Genomic DNA, 23,289 nt, shown 5'->3' on the forward strand with positions numbered 1-23,289 from the left:
GTGCTGCCTTGTAGAGTGTGAGGCTACATTAGCAACAATGTGTTAACCCTTGAGGGCTCAGCTGAGTGCTAGTTCATCATTTAGCAGTAAGGCATTCCCTGGGAAATCTCACCCTCTTACTCTACCACCTCAACCAAGCTTACAATCATGATTTATATATATTTACATTCATTCTTATGGGAAAATTGGATTAGCTTAAAGTAGCATTTTACAGGAACATAACTACAATGTTAAGCGAGGAGTTACTGTATCTGACTGGGGTCGCAGTTGAAACTAAACTCTGCCTCTCTAGCAGAGATCAAGCAAGCAGCAAGAGATGGAAGACCATCTTAAAGCAAGGGTTCCTGCACATTTCTGTTTAAAACCAACACCACGAGTCCCTTTTTAAATTTATGCTGCAAATGAGAATCTCAGTCAGCCAGTTTGAACCAAAACTTCAAACCATTTTCAACCGATACTTTGTCATTAGTCAATTTCAGCCACAAACAAGTAAATGAAAAACAAATTCTAACAGTAGCCATTAATATCAGTTGACTGGACATCACTGAACTGTAAAATGAAGACTCAGGAGTGAAGTGTAAATCATTATGAGTAACAAATTTACCAACACAAGTTTTGTAGTGACTGGTTTCAGAAGCTTTTCTTACACTTCTTTGGAGAAAACAACAACCAAAAGGGACAGCATTTTTTTTAATATATAAAGTCTTATGTTGTGAACCAACATTTCTTCAATAACTTTTACAATTCAGCTTGTCACTATTTATGCATCGTTTACTTTTAACTAAGTCTCTCAGCTTGGACACTTAGTTTCACCTTCAGATTTTTAGTATGGCAATGTTTTGTTTTAAACATTCCCCATGTTTAAAGAATTGTACTTTTTAAGACTAAGCTTTTACAGAAAACCTCTTCTAAAGAAAGTTTATTTCGGGAGCAAAATTAAGTTGAAAATGCCCTTTAAAAAATGTAATCCATTTCTGTCTTTTGTAGTGTAGAGTATTTACCTGTGGCACCTGTGCCGTTTAAACTACTAAAGCGATATTTAAGCTGAGGGAAATTAAAGAACAAAATTTGGAAGATAAACCTACACCGATAACATTATGGGCATTAGAAAGAATAGCTAAAAGACAGACTTGAGAGAAACTCAGATTTAAGTTCTCAAAAATACACCACCTACCTTGCTTGCGAACATCTTCCACAGCTGCCACTAGTTCCTCTTTAAGAAACTGACTCTCTTTTGCAATTTTGTCTCCCTTCTCCAAGAAATTCTCTGTTGCTTGTTCAACTGATGCAGCCAGAACATGGGCCTTCTTAGAACGTCCTCTTTTTTTGTTGGAAGGACCCTTGTTACTGGTATTAACTAGCGTTGTAACCTGAAAAAAGGGATAATTTATAGTTGAGATGTATACCGAATAAGTATATGTAACATGAAACAAGATACAAGTTTATCAACTTAATAGCTCGGATTTTCTGAATCAATAGCATATTTGCAATACCTATGCTGACTTCAAGTAAGTACTTAATTGCTAGTAAATTCATTTTTGAGTAGTTTTCATGGTTCTTTTACAAACAAGCATAGCTATATTGTAATTAGACAAGTATGATAAACTTAAGCTAAAGTGCTTAGTGAGGGGTGTGTTATTCTTTTTAAGATGCAGACAAAAAATAATTAAAAGTTAGATGCATCTTTTTCTGTGCATCATGAAGCTGCAATTTCAGTAAGAGGCCAGGATTTGGATTTGGCTTCACCTAAGAAGAATCCAAGTTTGAAACAATTAGTTCAAAACCGTTTAAGACTTTAAAACATTTTAAAAGATTAATAGGATTGAAGTGGCACATCTACAGAAAGCTAGCTTCACAGTCTTTCTTCAGTCCAAGATAGAGATGAGGGACTTTGCAAGCAAGGTAATTTTGCAGCCAAATTAGAGGACTGCAACCTGTCAGCAATCACTTTTCTAGGTGCAGTTGGTAACACCATCTGTAAGTTTAAAGTTGACTGACACTTCCCATTTTAAGACCCTGTTTTCAGTTGCTTATAAAACTTCACCAAGTTTTAACCATTTTGGCTGAATTTTTCAGAGAATGAGATTGGAGGGGGGCGGGGGGAAGGCAGTCTTTTTACTTAGAAATTTTAGTGCTCCATGCTGTGGAGCAGAAATCTGAAGTTTGGCAAAAGCTGAATGTGTCAGGTATGTGCCTTTTGCCATGCCCCATGGAAAAATTGTCCAAATCTGGCCAGTTTATAAGCTTCTAAGCAGTCTCTACCAAGCATGGGTGAACGGAGACTGAAGCCTGGTCTACACTACAATTTTAGGTCAAATTTAGCAGCGTTACCCTCGATTTAAGCCTGGACCCGTACACACGACAAAGAGCCCTTTAAGTCGAAAAAAGGGCTTCAAATCTATTTCTTTTCTCCACCTCCGACGAGGGGATTAGCGCTGAAATCGACCTTGCCAGGTCGATTTTGGGGTAGCATGGACGCAATTCGATGGTATTGGCCTCCAGGAACTATCCCAGAGTGCTCCATTGTGACCACTCTGGACAGCGCTCTCAACTCAGATGCGCTGACCAGGTAGACAGGAAAAGGCCCACGAACTTTTGAATCTCATTTCCTGTTTGGCCAGCGTGGCAAGGTGCAGGTGAGTGCAGATCTCATCAGCAGAGGTGACCATGATGGAGTCCCAGGATCGCAAAAGAGCTCCAGCATGGACTGAACGGGAGGTACCTGATCTCATCGCCGTATGGGGAGACAAATCCGTGCTAGCTGAACTCCGTTCCAGTAAACTGAATGCCAAAATATTTGAAAAAGTCTCCAAGGACATGAAGGACAGAGGCTATAACAGGGACGCAAAGCAGTGCCGCAGGAAAATTAAGGAGCTAAGGCAAGCCTACCAGAAAACCAGAGAGGCAACTGGCCGCTCTGGATCAGAGCCCCGAACATGCTGCTTCTATGATGAGCTGCATGCCAAGCTAGGGGGGTGCAGCCACCACTACCCCAACCCTGTGCTTTGACTCCATCAATGGAGAAGCACGCAACATGGAAGCGGGTTTTGGGGACAAGGAAGATGATGATGAAGAGATTGAAGATAGCACACAGCAAGGAAGTGGAGAAACCAGTTTCCCCAACAGCCAGGATACGTTTTTCACCCTGGATTCAGTAGCCCCTGAACCCACCCAAGACGTGCTCCCAGACCCTGAAGGCAGAGAAGGGACCTCTGGTGAGTGTACCTTTGTAAATATTAGACATGGTTAAAAAGCAAGCTGTTTACTGATTAATTTGCCCTGGCATTCACGGCCAGCACAGCTACTGGAAAAGTCTGTTAACCTGTCTGGGAATGGAGCGGAAATCCTCCAGGGATATTTCCATAAAGCTCTCCTAGATGTACTCCCAAAGCCTTTGCAAAAGGTTTCTGGGGAGGGTGGCCGTATTCCATCTGTCATGGTAGGACACTTGACCACGCCAGGCCAGTAGCACGTAGTCTGGAATCATTGCATAACAAAGCATGGCAGCTGTGACAAAGTTCCTCCTCTATCTTGATGGGTTATTGGCAGATTTTCTTGCCTCAGAGATTCACCATGTGGGTTGGGGAACAGCCCAGAGATCTTCCCCTCTGGAAGAACCCACAGTCCAGGTCAATTGGGAGGTTTGGGGGGAACCCGGGCCCGCCCTCTACTCCAGGTTCCAGCCCAGGGCCCTGTGGACTGCAGCTGTCTATAGTGCTTCCTGTAACAGCTGCATGACAGCTACAACTCCCTGGGCTACTTCCCCATGGCCTCCTCCAAACACCTTCCTTATTATCACCACAAGATCTTCCTCCTGGTGTCTGATAACGCTTGTGCTCCTCAGTCCTCCAGCAGCACACCCTCTCTCTCAGCTCCTTGCGCCTATTGCTCCCAGCTCCTCACACTCGCACCACAAACTGAAGTGAGCTCCTTTTTAAAACCCAGGTGCCCTGATTAGCCTGCCTTAATTGATTCTAGCAGCTTCTTAATTGGCTCCAGGTGTCCTAATTAGCCTGCCTGCCTTAACTGGTTCTAGCAGGTTCCTGATTACTCTGGTGCAGCCCCTGCTCTGGTCACTCAGGGAACAGAAAACTACTCATCCAGTGACCAGTATATTTGCCCTCTACCAGACTCCTGTACCCCACTGGTCTGGGTCTGTCACACAGCGTATGGTCCAGGTGTTTGCTGGCATTTAAACAACATCTGTTCCTTATTTCTCTGTGTTATCCTCAGGAGAGTGATATCATTCATGGTCACCTGATTGAAATAGGGTGATTTTATTAAGGGGACATTCAGAGGTGTACGTTCCTGCTCAGCTGTGGCTGAACAGAAAATGTTCCCCACTGTTAGCCACGCAGTGGGGGGAGGGGTGAAGCGATCATCCCAGAGAATTGGGTGTTTGGGGGGGGGGCGGGGGTGTAATTTGGGTTTGTGCTGCACGCTAACCCGCAAACCGCAACTCCTCCTTTTACATTGCAAACCCATTTTAAATGGCCAACCCAATGGCCACTTGGTATGGGAAATGAGAGCGCTGTTGTTTGAAACCATTCCCACATGTTATGAAGGTTAAAGAAGCCAAAAGACACTGGCTTATCATGGCTGCCTGCAAGCCGAATTCTGTTGCCTGGCACTGCGTGAGTGATCTCTCACACCAAACCGGCAGGCCCTCAATATAAGAGGCAAAATCCGACCTTGTAACGAAAGCACATGTGCTATGTAATGTGAACAGCAAGGTTTAATGTGAAAGAAAGTCTACCCGTTGATCTCTAAAATGTGTCTTTTTAACTACCACTCTCCCTTTCCCGCCCGCCTCCACTAGCTACAAATTTTTCTCCTTCGCAGAGGATAGCAAAGATTAGAAGGCGAAAAAAACGCACTCAGGATAAAATGTTCTGAGCTCATGCTGTCCTCCCACACAGAGCACAGCAGATTGTGTGGAAGCAGACAATGTCAGAGTGCAGGACAGCACAATATGAATGCAAGGAGAGGTGGCAGGCTGAAGAGGATCGGCGGCGTCAGCTTGCTGACAGAAGGCAAGAGTCAATGCTCCGGCTGCTGGAGCATCAAACTGATATGCTCCAGCGTATGGTTGAGCTGCAGGAAAGGCAGCAGAAGCACAGACCGCTGCTACAGCCCCTATGTAACCAACAGCCCTCCTCCCCAAGTTCCATAGCCTCCTCACCCAGACGCCCAAGAACGCAGTGGGGGGGCCTCCGGCCACTCCACCCCAGAGGATTCCCAAGCAACAGAAGGCTGGCCTTCAATAAGTTTTAAAGTACAGCGTGGCCTTGTCCTTCCCTCCTCCCACACCCTACCCGGTGCTTCCCTTCTCCCCCACCCCTCCTGGGCTACCTTGGCAGTTATCCCATTTTGTGAAGAATTAATAAAGAATGCATGAATGTGAAGCAACAATGACTCTATTGCCTCTGCAAGCAGTGATCGAAGGAGGGAGGGGAGGGTGGCTAGCTTACAGGGAAGTAGAGTGAACCAATGGGAGGGAGGGGGGGGGGTTCATCAAGGAGAAACAAAACAGAAGTTTCACATGGTAGCCTGGCCAGTTATGAAACTGGTTTTCAAAGCTTCTCTGATGCGCACCATGCCCTCCTGTACTTTTCTAACCCTGGTGTTTGGCTGCACATAATCAGCGGCCAGGCAATTTGCCTCAACCTCCCACCCCACCATAAACATCTGCCCCTCACTCTCACAGATATTGTGGCACACACAGCAAGCAGTAATAACCACGGGAATATTGGTTTCGCTGAGGTCTATCCAAGTCAGTAAACTGCACCAGCACACTTTTAAACATCGAAATGCACATTCTACCACCATTCTGCACTTGCTCAGCCTATAGTTGAACAGCTCCTACCTACTGTCCAGGCTGCCTGTGTATGGCTTCATGAGCCACTGCATTAAGGGGTAGGCTGGGTCCCCAAGGATAACTATAGGCATTTCAACATCCCCAATGGTTATTTTCTAGTCTGGGAAGAAAGTCCCTTCCTACAGCTTTTGAAACAGACTAGAGTTCCTGAAGACACGAGTGTCATGTACCTTTCCCGGCCATCCCACGTTGATGTTGGTGAAACGTCCCTTGTGATCCACCAGGGCTTGCAGCAGCTTTGAAAAGTACCCCTTGCGGTTTATGTACTCGCTGGCTTGGTACTCCGGTGCCAAGATAGGGATATGAGTTCTGTCTATCGCCCCACCACAGTTAGGGAATCCCATTGCAGCAAAGCCATCCACTATGACCTGCACATTTCCCAGAGTCACTACCCTTGATAGCAGCAGCTCTTTGATTGCTTTGGCTACTTGGATCACAGCATCCCCCACAGTAGATTGGCCCACTCCAAATTGATGCCCAACTGACCGGTAGCTGTCTGGCATTGCAAGCTTCCACTGGGCTATCGCCACTCGCTTCTCAACTGTGAGGGCTGCTCTCATCCTGGTATTCTGGCGCTTCAGGGCAGGGGAAAGCAACTCACAAAGTTCCATGAAAGTGCCCTTACGCATGCGAAGGTTTCGCAGCCACTGGGAATCATCCCAGACCTGCAACACTATGCGGTCCCACCAGTCTGTGCTTGTTTCCCAGGCCCAGAATCTGCATTCCATGGCATGAATCTGCCCCATTAACACCAAGATGTGCACATTGCCAGGGCCTGTACTTTGTGAGAAGTCTATGTCCTCATCACTCTTGTCATCGCACTGCCGTCGTCTCCTCGCCTGATTTTGCTTTGGCAGATTCTGCATATACTCCAGGATAATGCGCGTGGTGTTTAAAGTGCTCATAATTGCCGCGATGATCTGAGCAGGCTCCATGATCCCAGTGCTATGGCATCTGGGCTGGAAAACGACGCAAAACGATTGTCTGCCATTGCTTTCATGGAGAGGGGGAGGAAGGGGGTGCCTGACATGTACCCAGAGTCACCCGCGACACTGTTTTTGCCCCATCAGGCATTGGGATCTCAACCCAGAATTGCAATGGGTGGCAGAGTGCGGGAACTGTGGGATAGCTAGCCACAGTGCAATGCTCCGGAAGTCGATGCTAGTCTCGGTACTGTGGACGCAGTCCGCCAACTTAATGCACTTAGACCATTTTGTGTGGGGGGACACACAATCGACTGTATAAAAACGATTTCTAAAAATCAACTTCTATAAATTTGACATAATTTCGTAGTATAGACATACCCTGAGATTTGGTAGCTAAATTCTCCACTGAGTCTCCATATTCCAGACCAGGGCAGCAGAGGCTGAGGAGAACTTTTTCTACATTTACTGATCCTGGATGCTGTAGGCACCAGAAATGAGAGTAGGAAGCAGTTTCTCCTGTGCTCCCAATACCTCCACTGCTGACACCTAGGTAATAGGGAGGAAGAGGAGGAGGAGAATACCTGACTGAAATGCAGATGGGACAACATCTAGACTGGTGGTGGAGGAACCAGATATGAACAAGAAGTTTTGGGGGGAGAATACTGGGACTGACTGGACAAGGAGACTGGAAAGAGCAATCTGGGGAGATTCCCAAGTTTCACCTTTCCTCTACTAGCAGAAAATATCTGCAAACCCAGAGAGACTGGTCATCCCTTTAGTAGCTAGTCCACAAAAACAATGACAACCTACTATTGACATCAGTTCCTCCATTCGTTAAGTGCTGTGGCTTTAAAAGTTCCAACCCTCATAGAATCATGGAACCACAGGACTAGAAGGGACCACAAGAGTTATCTAGTCTAACCCCCAGGCAAGATGCAGGATTTGTTGAGTCTAAACCATCTAAGAAAAATGGTTATCCAGCCTCCTTTTGAAAGTCTCCAGTGAAGGAGCTTCCATGACCTCCCTAGGCAGTCTCTGCCATCATCCTACTTACAGTTAAGAAGCTTTTCCTGAGATTTAATCTAAATCTGCTATGCTGTAGTTTGAACCCATTGCCTCTTGTCCTGCCTTCTGTGGCAAGAGAAAACTTATCTTGTTTTTTGTGGCAGTCTTTCAAGTATTTGAAGACTATCATATCTCGCCCCCCCCGCCCCCCCGCCAATCTCCTTTTCTCCAAACTAGACATCCCCAGTTCCTTCAGCCTTTGCTAATGTGACTTATATTCCATCCCTTTGATCATCTTTGTCACTTCCTCTGGAGTCTTTCCAGTTTTGCTACATCCTTTGTATACATTGGTGACCAACATTGGACACAGTAGTCCAGTCAAGGCCTACCCAGTACAGGGTAGAGCAGTACTTTCACTTCCCGTGACTGGCGTGCTATGCCTCTGTTAATGTAGCCTATAGTCGTATTTGCTTTTTCTTTTCTTTTTGGAGGGGAGGTGGGGGGCAGGGGAGAGACAAACAGCGCAACATTGCATTGTTGACTCAGGTTGAGGTAGTCATCCATCACAACTCCCAGATCCTTCTCAGCAGCGCTGGTGCCAAGCCAGTTATCCTCCATTCTGTATTTGCACATTTGATTTTTCTTCCCTAACTTTGGCGCCTTACATCTGTCTTTGTTGAATTTCATTTTGTCGTCTACAGTGCAGTTCTCCAATTTATCAAGATCACTTTGAATTTTAGCACTAGCCTCCAAAGTATTTGCAACTTTCCCAGCTTTGTGATCAGTATGCTCTTTATTCCTACATCCAGATCATTAAAGAGACACTAAACAACACTGGATCCAGAACAGATCCCTGTGGAACCCCACTTGAGTCCTCCTTCCAATCTGGCATCATTCTATTAATAGGTATTATTTGTTTGCAGTTGTTTAACCAATTATGTATCCACTTAATGGTAGTTCTGCTGCACCTGCATTTCTCCAGCTTACATATCAGAATGTCATAACATAAGAATGGCCATACTGGGTCAGACCAAAGGTCCATCTATCCCAGTTTCTTGTCTTACGACAGTGGCCAATGCCAGGTGCACCAGAGGGAATGAACACAAAGGTAATCAAGTGATCCATTCCTTGTAGCTCATTCCCAGCGTCTGGCAAACAGAGGCTAGGGACACCATCCCTGCCCATCCTGGCTAATAGCCATTGATGGACCTATCCTCCATGAACTTATCCAGTTCTTTTTTGAACCTTGTTATAGTCTTGGCCTTCACAACATCCACTGGCAAAGAGTTCCACAGGCTGACTGTGCATTGTGTGAAGAAATACTTCCTTTGTTTGTTTTAAACCTGCTGCCTATTAATTTCATTAGGTGCCCTCTAGTTCTTGTGTAATGAAGAGTAAACAACACTTCTTTATTTACTTTCTCCACACCAGTCATGATTTTATAGACCTCTATCATATCCCCCCTTAGTAGTCTTTTTTACAAGATGAGAAGTCCCAGTCTTATTAATCTCTCCTCATAAGAAGCCATTCCATATCCCTAATAATTTTTGTAACCCTTTTCTGAACCTTTTCCAATATATCTTTTTTGAGATGGGGCAACCAAATCTGCACTCAGTATTCAAGATGTGGGCATATGATGGATTTCTATAGAGGCAATATATTATCTATCCCTTTCCTAATGATTCCCAACATTCTGTTTGCTTTTCTGACTGCCCTGCCCATTCAGTGGATGTTTTCAGATAACTATTCACAATTACTCCAAGATCTCTTTCTTGATTCACCCAGTTTTGAAAGAGCCTTTTGTAGCTCTTCAGTGTCTGCCTGGGGCTTAACTATCTTGAGTAGTTTTGTATCATCTGCAAATTTTGCCACCACACTGTTTACTCCTTTTTCCAGATCATTTATGAATATGTTGAATAAGACTGGTCCCAGTACAGACTCTCAGGGGAAACCACTCATTATCTCTCTCCATTCTGAAAACTGATAATTTATTCCTACCCTTTGTTTCCTATCTTTTAACCAGTTACCAATCCATGAGAGAACCTTCCCTTTTATCCCATGACAGCTTACTTTGCTTAAGAGCCTTTGGTGAGGGACCTTGTCAAAGGCTTTCTGAAAATCTGAATACACTATATCCACTAGATCCTCTTGTTCACATGCTTGTTGACCCCCTCAAAGAATTCTAGCAGATTGGTGAGGCATGATTTCCCTTTACAAAAACCATGTTGGCTCTTCCCCAACAAATTATGTTCATCTATGTGTCAGACAATTTTGTTCTTTATAGTTTCAACCAGTTTACCCAGTACTAAAGTCAGGCTTACCGGCCTGAATTAATCGGGATCACCGCTGGAGCCCTTTTTAAAAATTGGCATCATGTCATGTCAAGTGGAACGGTGTCAAAAGTCTTGCTGAAGCCCAGATATATTATGTCCACTGCATCCCTCCTAGCCACCAAACCAGTTACCCTGTCAAAGAATGAAATCAAGCTGGTTTGGCATGATTTGTTCTTAATAAATCCATGCTGGCCGCCAGCGATTACCCCTTCATCTTCAAGGTATTTGCAAACTAAACGTTTTAAACATTGTTCTACCGACTTCCAAGGTTTTGAGGTCAGAATGACAGGTCTATAAATTCCCCAACTCCTTTTTCCCCTTTTTAAAGATGGGCACTATGTTCGCCCTTCTCCAGTCTTCTGGGACCTCTCATCATCCAAATATTATTGCGAATGGTGCAGAAATTTCTTCAGCACCCTGAGGTGACTTGAATTCATTCAAATCAGTCAGAAGATCTGAAGTGTTCTTTACTTATCCTGATCTGCATCCCTTTCCCTTTACGGTCTATGGCAACTTCACTAGTTGTCCAGTCACATTTTTCTGTGAGAAGACTGAAGCAAAGTAGGCACTGAGCAGCTCTGTCTTCCTATCATCTTCCATTACCAGCTCACCTTTTCCATTGAGCAATAGATCCACACCATCCCTGATCTTTCTTGTCTGACATTTGTAGAATCCCTTCTCGTGGTCTCTTAACATTTCTTGCCCGCTGTATCTCATTCTTTGCCGTGACTTTCCTGATTTTGTCCCTAGATGCTCATGTTATTCCCATGTATACGTTCCTTGGTGACATGCCCCTCTTCCCAGCTTCTTGTGCAGCCACATTGACCTCCTGTAGTTCTTCTTATCTTTCCTCTGCATCAGAATAGCTTTATGTTGAGCATCTAGTATTACATCTTTTAGGAACTGCCAACCACCTTCGACTCCTTTTCTTCCTAATTGGTCTTTCCATGGAACCATGCCTATTTCTCTGAGTTGGTTGAAATCTGCCTTTCTGAAGTCCAGTGTCCTTGTTTTGCTGTTCTCATGTCCTCCTTTCCGTAGGATCTTGAATTCTATCAGATCAATAAACACTTTCTTCTAAGTTCCCAACCACTTTCACATTTGCAAATAATTCATCCCCATTGATCAACACCAGATCCAAAATGGATGACCCCCTAGTTGTTGCCTCAATTTTCTGAATCAGAAAGTTGTCCCCTGCACAAGTAAGAACTTGCAGGATATATTATGTTTTGCTATAATAAACGTCCAACAGATATCAGGGAAGTTAAAATCCCCCATTAATATTAGCTTGTGTGTGTTAGCTAATCTTGTCACTTGCTTGTAGAATGCCTCATCCACTTCCTCTTCTTGATTAGATGCTCTATAATAGACCACCCCATCATAAGATCGCTGCCATTCTTTTCCCTTTTTATCTTCACCCAAAGACTCTCAGTAGGTCTGCCCCTCACTTTCTCTTGGACGTTGGAGCAAGTGTACGCATTCTTGATATACAGCACAATCCCTCCTCCTTTCCCTCCCCCTGCCCCCCATACCTATCCTTCTGGAACAAGTTGTATCCCTCAATGCTGGTACTGCAATCATGGGAGTTATCCCACCAAGGCTCTGTTATGCCAATTAAGTCACAATTTGCTTCATATAACAGGTTTTCCAGTTCATCTTGCTTGTTCCCTATACAGGCATCAAATATATTTTGCAGACTGTCTTGTTCCTTTTCTTCTTGCCTCAAGATGACCCATGTGGGTGTCAAAATTCCATGATGGAATTTGGTTTTTGTCCCCCCGCCCCCATTTACTCTTTTAAAAGCCTCAGTAAGGCACATGTAAAAAAACCTACTTTGCAGCCTTAATGTTCTTCTAAAGTACTCAAAAGTCAGAAAATTAAAGAATTGAGATTGTGTGTACAGCCTTAATTTGGCCCCCTTGTGCATGTGCATTATGAGAGTCTAGCTATGTGACCACAAACTCCCCTCTTCTCTCCCCTCCCATCCCACCCTCCCCAAGAGAGGTTTAATTTAAAAGCCAGCAGGAAAGTGTATCTGAAAATTCACTGTCTTCCAATAGCAATATCTGCAGATCCTACAGATGGGATTCTGTTAGTAGTGTTACTATAAGGTGGAACCTCAACTCTGGACAAAGCCATTTACTTGGTAGTGCTCCAATAAGAATAGATTGCATCCACCACTGCTTGTACATCTAGTTTTAAAAAGATCAAGAACCTACGGGGTGTCTTACAAATCTCTCTTAATACAAAAGTGTAATCTTTCCAGCCAGGAAGCTGCCATTGCTCTAAGAAAAATAAGTCTTGGTAGACACTGGCAGAAAGATACTATTTGATCTACAAAGCACATGACTCTGGGGCACAGACACCTTGATACAGACAATTGAAGTTTTCTTGCCTTTTAACAACAGACAAGACAAATACCGCTGTTGATTTATGGTCCCTATATTATGCTCTAGTAGCATTCTGAAATGTGCTTAAAATGGGGAATAAATTCTGGTTTTCTTTATACTTAGGTAGTCTCAGTAAGTAGCTTCAAATTGCAAACTGAAGAGGTACAAGATCTGCCATTTGTTTAGCCTCTTACATTTTTTAATAGGAAGTTAACAAAACTGATCACTTAAGATTCATCTGTAACAGTCCCACTTCTTGACATGTAGCTATAAAACACTAGCTAGACAAAAGTTGTTAGGCCCTTCTTGACTTGAACTGGTACAACTATTGGGTTTTTTTGTTTTTATTTTTAGGATTTAAGTTCAGTTTTTGCCATAGTGCTAAGGTGACCAGATAGCAAGTGTGAAAAATTGGGAAGTAATAGGAGCCCAGATTAAAAAAAAAAAAAAAAGCCCCAAATATCAGGATTGTCCCTATAAAAATCAGGACATCTGCATAAGTATTCACTTATGACAACAGGTCACAGGAATCTCTTTTCCATCTCCAGCTACACTTCTGTGGCACAGCTCCAGGATCAACAGCCCACTCACTAGCTCACTTTTCATAAGGGAACCTCCAGTATGTAGAGCACACATCTTCAATGGCAGGACCTCTGACAGATTTCACCCATGCCAGGTCTCCCTTTGTGAAACAAAACGGATGCTCTAGAAACTTCAAGGGCTAATGAAGTGGTTCTGGAGCTCCTCAAAAGATCAATCTACTTGCCTATCAGTGGATCCATGACAGGTAAGAAGCCCTCTGTGGTGATAACAGTCCTTCACTAGGGACAGTTTTCACCAACGGATAATCTCAGTTCATGCACTACATTTAATGCAAGAGGAAGTTTGCTTCAACTTCTTCTGGTTATTTCCCTGTCACACCACTTAGAGCACCTGGAACTGCAGGTACAGGCTGTTGCAGTACCTCACGAGAGAGAATTACCCTGAACTCAGAATGCCTGGAAAAAAAAGTTTGTTCTTCTGATGTTGTCAATTGAATTTCCCTGAAGGGAGAAATCTATGAATGACTCCGAATTTGCAAGGATACAGAACTAAACGGTAGGAAATCCAATCGCGTTTTACAACTTTAGAGACAGAAAATAATGGTAAGTTCATCTAGAAGTAGAGTCTACTTCTTGCCAATGAACTCCTACTTCAGCTTTGGAGACAGAACCTGACTAATTGCAAGTCTACAGATCTTGACACATTGAAGAAAGTTTTTCAGATCTCTAGAACTGACACATTCTGTACAAACTGGCAAAATTATTTAAGTTCCATATTCTTGAAAAGGCTAGATGTCACTGTAATACTTTCCCCAATGCATGAGAAAGGGTTTGCTGCAAATCTTTAGAGTGCCTAAAGTATTTTTATTGGGTGTCTCCATCCTGTAGGCCTTACAAGGTATGCACCCACTCTCTCCATCTCCTTCAGTACACTTTATTATGTAATTGCCCTATATACTGGTTCATAAGCCGAATATTTCTGGTAAATAAGTGACACATCAAAGAGCGGGGGTTGGCTTATAAACGGGCCGACACCAAAATTTGATGATTTTAAACTTTATGGCAGGGATCGGCAACCTTTGGCACGCGGCTCGCCAGGGTAAGCACCCTGGTGGGCCAGGCCAGTTTGTTTACCTGCCGCGTCCGCAGGTTCGGCCTATTGCGGCTCCCACTGGCCACAGTTCGCCGCTCCAGGTCAATGGGGGCTGCAGGAAGAGACACAAGCCAAGGGATTTGCTGGCCGCCACTTCCCGCCACCCTCATTGGCCTGGATCGGCGAACCACGGCCAGTGGGAGCCACGATTGGCCGAACCTGCTGATGTGGCAGGTAAACAAACTGGCCCGGCCCGCCAGGGTGCTTACCCTGGCGAGCCACATGCCGAAGGTTGCTGATCCCTGCTCTATGGAATCATTGAATTGAATATCTAATACACTGTCATTTTGTTTACCTGGAGCATCTGCAGGCATGGAGCCCCTCAGCTCCCTGTGGTCGCGGTTTGCCGTTCGCAGCCAATGGGAGCTGCAGGAAGTGCCACTTCCCACAGCTCCCATTGGCTGGGAACGGCAAACGGCTGCCATAGGGAGCTGAGGGGCTGCATGCCTGCAGACGTGCCAGGTAAACAAAACATCCCGACCCACCAGCAGCTTACCCTGACGGGCTATGAGCCCAAGTTTTCCAACCCCTGAAATATAGGGTCGGCTTATGAAAGGGTCATACAGTTTTTGCTATTTTTACTTATCCATCTTGGGGGGTCAGCTTATAAACGAATGGGCTAATGAATAAGTATATACGGTAGTCACAGACACAGACCAAAGTCTTCAGTGGCTGCACACTACACAAGTTTAGCGGACACTTTACAAGTACAAGTATGCAGTTGTCCAAGAGTTCTGTGTCAAATGAAAACCAAGTTTGACCAAGGCCCTTTTTCTAAATTAGAGTTTGTTTCATTACCTATTTCAACTGTCTTACTCCTCCCAACTAATTTTGGCTATAGACATGTACAAAAAGTGCTTCTAGTATTTTCAAATAGGAAAATATCTAGTTGCCTTGTACTCCAGGCAACAACCATTTGTGCTCAAAATTTTCACCATTTGGCTGCTCTCCCCAAAGTGAACCTTTTGCTTATAAATTTTCTATCTAACATGGAATTCAAATGAAAGCTGTTATGCAATCTTAACTATAGCAGTTGCTGCTGTTCCCACTATAAAGTAAGGGCTTTTAGTCCACCAGAGTTCTAATGCAAGATAGAACCTTCTACAGCATCTCAGTTTCTAATGATACAATTGTAAAGAACACTATTTAGACAAGAACAATTTAGTAAGTCTTTCACCTAAAAGATTCTTGTTGGGGAAAAAAAAAGTGTACTACAGAGAAGAGAATAAACTGAGAGCAAGTACAATAAAACTTCAGCAGCAATTTGATATGTGCTTTTTGCACTTCTGATTAAATGAAGGATTGTGTTATATTAAGTTGTGACAAAAGCAAAAAAAAGTCTTCAAAGATTAAGACTAGAAGCATCAGACTGAGCAAAAACCTTTTATTCTTGATTTCTCCCCCACCCCCTTCCACTTATCTATTTCAGACCAGGTTTTCATTTCTGGAGTTCAAACTTGAAGGCATGAGAATTAATTATCAAATTGAAACTTACCAAAAACTTGAGAGCTTGATATAGAGATTTCTTACCTGTGTTACCAGGGGCTCCAATAGTCTTTCAACTGCCAGTGTTCTTATCTCTAAACTTTTGGGGTCCCATTTGAAGTTAACACTGCCTGCATTAACAGTAGTCATTTCTTTGAGAGAAAGAGAGAAGAAAGGAAAAAAGTTAAACTTCAGACTTACTAGGTCTTATTTGCTATGACGGATCTATTTTGAAATGAAACATAAGGATTATATGAAAGTGCTACATTAAAGTACTTACTGCTTAAGTCAAATTTGCACTGCCTTTGGGAATACCAGTTTTGAATTAGCTTCCCATTTTATAATTTCAGTGCAAATTTGTGTTTTCAGTTATGACACCATGATTGTTACGTTTATGTTAAATAAGCCTAGAAAAACTACCTAAAATATAGTATTCCAAAACAGAGCGCGCCATCAAAAGTGCTTTGGTGGTTAGTTTGTCTTATTCTGACCAAGTTCAGTCTCTAGCTAATATTTTAGGCGTCAGAAACCAGCTTCCCTCCAACCCCCAGTTACTTCTCAAACCCAAATGGAGGCTGTTTTCTTTTAACAGTTTGAATACAAAGTCACCTTACATTCAGCTATAGCAATGCTGCTATATACAGCTGAAAAGCTTGAGCATGTTCAACTGCTGTACTGTACACCTTCCATATTTATCAATATTTCATGGATAGAACCAACACTTTCCAATAAAATATCCCACTACAAGGCTGCTTTACAGCTTTATGAATACAGTAGAACAGGGGTGGGCAAACTTTTTGGCCTGAGGGCCACATCTGGGTATGGAAATTGTATGGCGGGCCATGAATGATCATGAAATTGGAGTGGGCTCTGGCTGGGGGTGCGGACTCTGGGGTGAGGCCAGAAAAGAGGAGTTCAGGGTGCGGGGGGGGGGGGGGAGGGACGGCGCTTCGGGCTGAGGCAGGGGATTGGGGTGCAGGCTCTGCAGTAGAACCTCAGAGTTACAAAACTTCTCCATTCCTGAGATGTTTGTAACTTCGAAATGTTCAAAAAAAACTGAACAAAAACATTATGGTTGTTTTTTCAAAAAAATTTACAACTGAACATTGACTTAATACAGCTTTGAAACTTTACTATGAAGAAGAAAAATGCTTTTAAACCATCTTACTTTAGATACAACAAGCACAGAAACAGTTTCCTTGTCAGATTTTTTTAACCCCCCCCCCTTTTTTTTTTAAAGTAGTTTACTTTTAACACAACACTGCGCTGTATTTGCTGCCGCCTGATTGCATACTTCCAGTTCTAAATGAGATGTGTAATTGACTGGTCAGTCCATAATTCTGGTGTTTGTAACTCAGGTTCTACTGTACATGCTCGAAGTCATAGCTAAAGGGGTTTCATGTTTACATCCCCATTGAACAGTCAAGTGGCACTTCATGATTCTCTTTGGTATTTTTCCTAAGACACTGAACAGACCTGATATTCTTGGAGAGATGTATCATGGTTCAAGAATATATCTAACATGATGAAGACACAAAATGAATTAAGGAAATACCCAGTTTTAGCTTTACCTCCAGACAGTACTCAGATTGCTGAAACAATGGTACAACCAGACAAAAAACACAGATAAGCAACAACTTGATTCTAGGGAACCCAGTATTTAAATATTTACAGGTTTGCAAAACCAGTTCCAGGTTAATTTTTAGGCCATACGTCATAATTTCTGGCTCTCCATGCTTTAAAGGATACCTGATGTTTGAAGTTACACCCTTCCATCTCCTACATAGAATAATTACTTTTAAAGGTAACCTCCAAATAAAAATGTTTTGGTTGGTCTCCTTTGTGCTTCTTTATACTACAAGCCTGAAAGCATGCTTCTCTGGGGGGGGGGGGGGGGGGGCGGGCGGAAGAGATAAATTAATAAATTATTCCCCTATTTATCTCAGAAGTACCAGAAAAAAAATGTATCCAGTTTTTGTTGGGGGACTTCTTTGAAGACTGAGGCCTAGTCTACACTGCACTGTTACTAATGAAGTTAATAGGCCTCAGGTTTAAAACAAAAGGAAGTACTTCTTCACACGATGCACAGTAAACTGTGGAACTCTTTGCCAGGGGACTCTGAAGGCCAAAACCATAACAGGATAACAGGGTTCAAGAGAGAATTAGATAAGTTGATGGAGGATAGATTCATCAATGGCTATTAGCCAAGATGGTCAAGGATGCAACTCCATGCTCTCGGTGTCCCTAAGCCTCTTACAGCCAGATGCTCTGATTGGATGACAGGGGTGAGATCACTTGATAATTGCCCTGTTCTATTCCCTTTGAAGCATCTGGCATTGGCCACTGTCTGAAGACAGGATACTGGATCATAAGTCATACAGGACATGCATTGCCTTGCCTCAACTTATCTGTGCATATGTCTATTCAAATTTGTCTCTGACCTACATAAACAGCCAGTTACAGCAATGCAGGGACAGCTGATCTACTGAGGTTGACACAATGCAAGTGTAGACATTGCATGACCTGTGGGGACCCTAGCAGTTCTCAAGAAGTTGTCCCATAACGTGTCCATTTCCTGTGACATCGTCCACTCTGGTCACAAGTATAAGCTCCACTGCCGAGCAGTTCCACAAACTGGAAGCCATTCCATCCCTTTTAAGACACCTGAATGTTTTTTTAAATACCTTTCCCTGATTGTCCACCTTAGCAAGCACACCTAGCAGCTCACCCTTGTGCAACTGACCATGACAGCTCCACCCACTAGACATATTCCTGCCTGGAACAGACAGGAGATACTGGATCTCTTGGACCTGTGGAAAGAAAAGGCTGCGCAAACAGATATGGGCCTGCCAGATATGAACCAGCCATAGGAAGATGGATGTTATTAATAGATTGCCTGCATCCCTGGTACAAAGGGATTCAACAGGAATCAGCAGCGCCATGTGAACACAAAGGAAATTTGCCAGCCATATCATGAGGCCAACAATAGATCTGGTTCTGAACCACGGACCTGCTGCTTTAACAATGGGCTGCATGCCACATTTGGCAGAAAACCCACCAGCATCCTACAGACCACTGGGGATACCTCAGAAAAAGCCCCAGACAGAGACCCATGCCGTGAACAGCAAACAGAAAGAGAAACAGGGGGAGACGCAGCATGGGACTCCAGCCATGCTGCAAGTCAGGACCTGTTTGAGACTCCAACACAGTCTAATCAGTCCAACCAGGTAAGTATGGATGAGTGTTATGAAGGGGAAGGAATCTCAGGTAAGTGTGCGCATGCATTCTTCGAAACATTTTAAAATTAGAGATGGTGCTCATCCCATCCCCAAATTAAGATAAAGGTATTGAATTTTCATTGTTTTCTTGCATGAGAAATGGTAGCAGTACAAACAAAGGTAGAGTTGGCATTTATTTTAATATGCTAAACACCCATACATCAGAAGTTCAAGGATTCAAAAACTTAAGGCTTTATAACAGTTAAGACAAATTACTTCGTATATTTTGACAAGTGATGTTGGTAAATATCCTTAAATCACACACAAAGTTCTCAAGTAACGTTTTTCTGCCTACCAGTAGGTTTCAATTATCACTGGGAAAAAAACTGGTCAGTGTGTGTACTGTGAAATCATCTACCAATAAAAATCTAATCCTTCAAAGTTTGAGATATAGACCTTGTCAACACTGGGAAGTTGCTACGCAGTAAAGCAGCTTTCTGCGTTATAACACCCGAGATGTACACACCGCCAAGCCACTTAGCGCGCAGAAAATGCACAGTTGCAGTGCTGTAAAAAATAGCCCAAAAGGCATACACCTTTCTGCGCTGGGGGTACAGCACCACAGGTGCCAGTGTAGACACCCTGGTCGAGTACAGCACTACGATTGGCCTCCGGGAGGTGTCCCACAATGTCTGTTCTCACCTCTTTGGTCATCAGTTCGAACTCTACTGCCCTGTCCTCAGGTGTCCAATTGTCATCCCCACCCCATCTCTTAGCAGCAGAAGAGGAAGAGATGCTCTGTGGGACAGCTGCCCACAGTGCACTGCTCCGAATACCACTGCAAATGCCCCAAGTGTGAACACGCTATTGCGCAGGCAGCTGACAGTATGAACACACAACTGCAGTTTCCCTTCAGCACTCTGAGTGGCACTGTAACTGCCGGTCCTGTAACTCTGCCAGTGTAGACATACCCAAACTCCTTGCCTCTTCTTATGCCTGAAATGTCTTATGTTTGGACTAATCACCCTCTAAACAGGGTTATAGGAAGCCATTTTGCAACCCTGATATAGCTATTGCTACAAACAATAGTATTAGTACACATGGGGCTTCTTGAATTCAAAGGATATCTGCCACAAAATCCATGTGTTTTGGATCTACCATGTGGAAACCCCCAAATGGTAAAATCATAGTGTGGAGAAGACAGTTGGCTGTTTCCACACGTTAGGTGGTTAAAATAAACCCTCTAATGTTTACCTTGACCAGCTTATGGAAATGGGGTGGGGGGAGGAGGGGGGAAGAGGATGGATGATAGACCGCCTTGTCAACTAACATGTAGTAACATTCTAGTGTGAATTCTTGGTAACTAACGTATGTTGAGACCTTTTTTCCTAGTTAAGACTAGGCTGCACTCTCAAGACTAGGGACCGTAAAGACACCAAACATGTCACTCGTAAAATAGAATCAAGAAAACTGGCAACTCTTGTGAAACTGACTCCAAACTATTCAAAGATACAGGAAGCTAATGCATCAGAAGGATAGCTCAGAGTGGTGTGAATTGCCCTATTCATCTCAGGGGGATGTTGACTCCAAATTCTATGGGTAACAGTTAAGCAAACTATTTCATTACTCATCACTTTACCAGAACTTCCAAGCCAATGCAATTATCCCTTGTTGGCTGTAGTTTGGTATGAGAGAATGTGGTGGGGAGAGGCAAAAAGGAGAGACCCATGTTCAAAAATCAACTCGAACCAGAAATTTCTGTGTTCACCTGAAATTTCCTTTAGACTAGCAGCAAGCAAGATTCACAGATTTATTCTTAAAGAGAAAACCCATTAAAAACAGAAGAACCTACCCACATGCTAATAAACTTAGAGACCACCACCACCCCACAACTCCAGCAAGGACTCTGGTAGGACTCAATCCTTGTAACCACAAACTCTTGGTGGGGTAAAATTCAAGACAGCATCAGCTTAGAACTAGCACACCCTTGAATAGGTTAGTCTTTCCTTTATACAACTTGGGCCTTTGACAGACTCTGGAACAGGTAATCAGCAGAGAATGGTCCTCTCCTTAGGATGCAGCTTCAAAAAGCTAGAGTTTTACATAACTGGAGATGGGGAATTTGCATTCATTTCTCCCTCAATATTCCCCAGGTGGCCACTTGATACAGTCTGTTACAAAAGTCCATTCCTGTCTGGCACGTTATTCAATAGTAAATAACAAACACTTTCCAGGGTTCACATCCTATCTCACTCAGAAGTGACGTACAATCCTGGCCCACAATACATAACCCCCTCACTCAATGCAATAGATTCCAAATATACTTAAACTTAACTCAATAGGGTCTCCCAAGAATATTGCTGGAAATCGGTGTGTGTCACATTCAGCCCCTGGAGAAACCATTGCCCTCTAGGAACATGCTCCAAATGCCAAAAGAGGGACTTTACTCCCATGCTTTGTATGCCTCAGACAAACTAAGTAATACATCTGGAAGTCAGTGACAGGTTTTGACCCTTGGTAAAGGATGGGCATAAGAGAAAGAACTGTAGATCTGCAAGTTAGATACATTTCAGTTGCAATACACATGTCTAGCATATGCCATAAGCATTTTCCCTTTGAATGTTATTCATAGATTAAGACCAGAAGGGATGATCATTGTGATAGTCTAGTGTCTGACCTGTTGTATAACACAGATTCCCCAAAACAACTCCTAGAGCAAAATTTTTAGAAATACATTCACTCTTGATTTAAAAGTTACCAGTGATGAAGAACCACCACAACCCTTGGTAAATTGTTCCTAGGGTTAATTACCCTCACTGTTAAAAATTTACATAATTCCCAGTCTGAATAATGGATAATGCCCTTAACTCAAAACACTAATCTGGCTACAGTTATAGACACCAGGAAGTGTTGCACTGTGAATAGCTTGACTGCCTGTTAGGTTAGGGCAGGGGTGGGCAAATTTTTTGGCCCAAGGGCCACATCTGGGTACAGATATTGTATGGCGGGCCTGAATGCTCATGAAATTGGGGGTTGGGGCGAGGACACTAGGGTGAGGCCAGAAATTAGGAGTTCAGGGTGTGGGAAGGGGGATGAGGGCTCCAGATGGGAAGGTGGGCTCTGGGTTGGGACCAAGGGGCTCAGGGCAGGAGGGGGATCAGGGCTAGGGCAGGGGGTTGGGGCGCAGGAGGGGGACAAGGGTGCAGGCTCCATGCGGTGCTTCCTCAAGCAGCTCTTGGAAGCAGCGGCATGTCCCCCCTCTGGCTCCTACACGGAAGTGCAGCCAGGCAGCTCTGCGCGCTGCCCCATCTGCAGGCGCCACCCCTGCAGCTCCCATTGGCCACGGTTCCTGACCAATGGGAGCTGCGGGGGCTGCACTGGGGCCATGTGCGAAGCCTCCTGGCTGCACTTATGCGTAGGAACTGGAGGGGGGACATGCCGCTGCTTCCAGGAACCACGCGGAGCCACAGCACAGAGCAGGGCAAGCCCCAGACCCGCTCCCCCGCAGGAGCTTGAGGGCCAGATTAAAATGTCTGAAGGGCCCAATATGGCCCCTGGACCATAGTTTGCCCACCCTGGGCAAGGGTATTCAGCACAAACCAGGCTCTTAAGGACAAGTTTAAGCTGTTCTGAGTGACTGAGGCAGAGAGATCTAGCAATGCTGCAAGCAGGCTGAAAATCCAATGTTAGGATCTGTGTACCTAGCCTAGTTAAATGCCACCTGTCCAACCCCAAATTCCCTCTACCCATCTGTCAAACCCTTCAGATATTCCCCTTGCTCCGATCCTATAACACAGCATTCAGGTCCTGCTAGACAACTCTAGTCAGTTTCAATGAGTGGTTGAAAGTTTCAAGTACTTTACCAGCCCTTGAAGTATTACCCCCCCCCCCCACACACACACACAGTTTGTCTTTACAGTCACATGCTTCTTTCTCTACTGCTGATGTGCCAAAGGCCCATGTGGAATTATGTGAAGTTACTAATTTGAAGTTACAGAAACTAGAATACAGAAAAAATTTTCTCTAATCAGTTAGAAGCAAAACCCAAAATTACCTAAGTAATTTTCTAAAACTGATACTACTAAAAAAAAAAAAAAAAAAAAAAAAAAAAAAAAAAAAAAAAAAAAGGAAGCTACTATCACAGTTCAGGGCAACTGCGCCTGTATTCCCCCTCTGTGGGCTAGCAAGGAAACCAACTTTTAGGCTTCTGGCTCTCCAGCCATCCCCTCTCCGGGGCTGAGACCTACAATTTTTCCCTAACTGCACAGTTCCTTGCTTAAGTTCCCCAGCAAGTCAGACTGCCTAAACAAGTCTGCTTTGCCTTCTCCTCAGAGGCTATAAACAGCATAATTCCCCACA

The 23,289-nt window shown here is 43.9% G+C and overlaps 1 protein-coding gene across 1 annotated transcript in view; it reads right to left on the reverse strand.

The window, feature by feature from the left end:
* CTNNA1 (catenin alpha 1) overlaps positions 1-23,289 on the reverse strand; it is a 214,369-nt gene that overhangs the window by 170,395 nt on the left and 20,685 nt on the right. The window contains exons 2-3 of the mRNA XM_065555883.1: positions 15,758-15,864; positions 1,175-1,370 (exon numbers count right to left, since the gene is read on the reverse strand). Of these exons, the coding sequence (XP_065411955.1) occupies positions 1,175-1,370; positions 15,758-15,862 (301 nt within the window). The 5' untranslated portion in view covers positions 15,863-15,864. The remainder of the gene's footprint in view (positions 1-1,174; positions 1,371-15,757; positions 15,865-23,289) is intronic.

Source organism: Chrysemys picta, chromosome 8, assembly GCF_011386835.1.
Source record: "Chrysemys picta bellii isolate R12L10 chromosome 8, ASM1138683v2, whole genome shotgun sequence".
NCBI lineage: Eukaryota > Metazoa > Chordata > Testudines > Emydidae > Chrysemys > Chrysemys picta.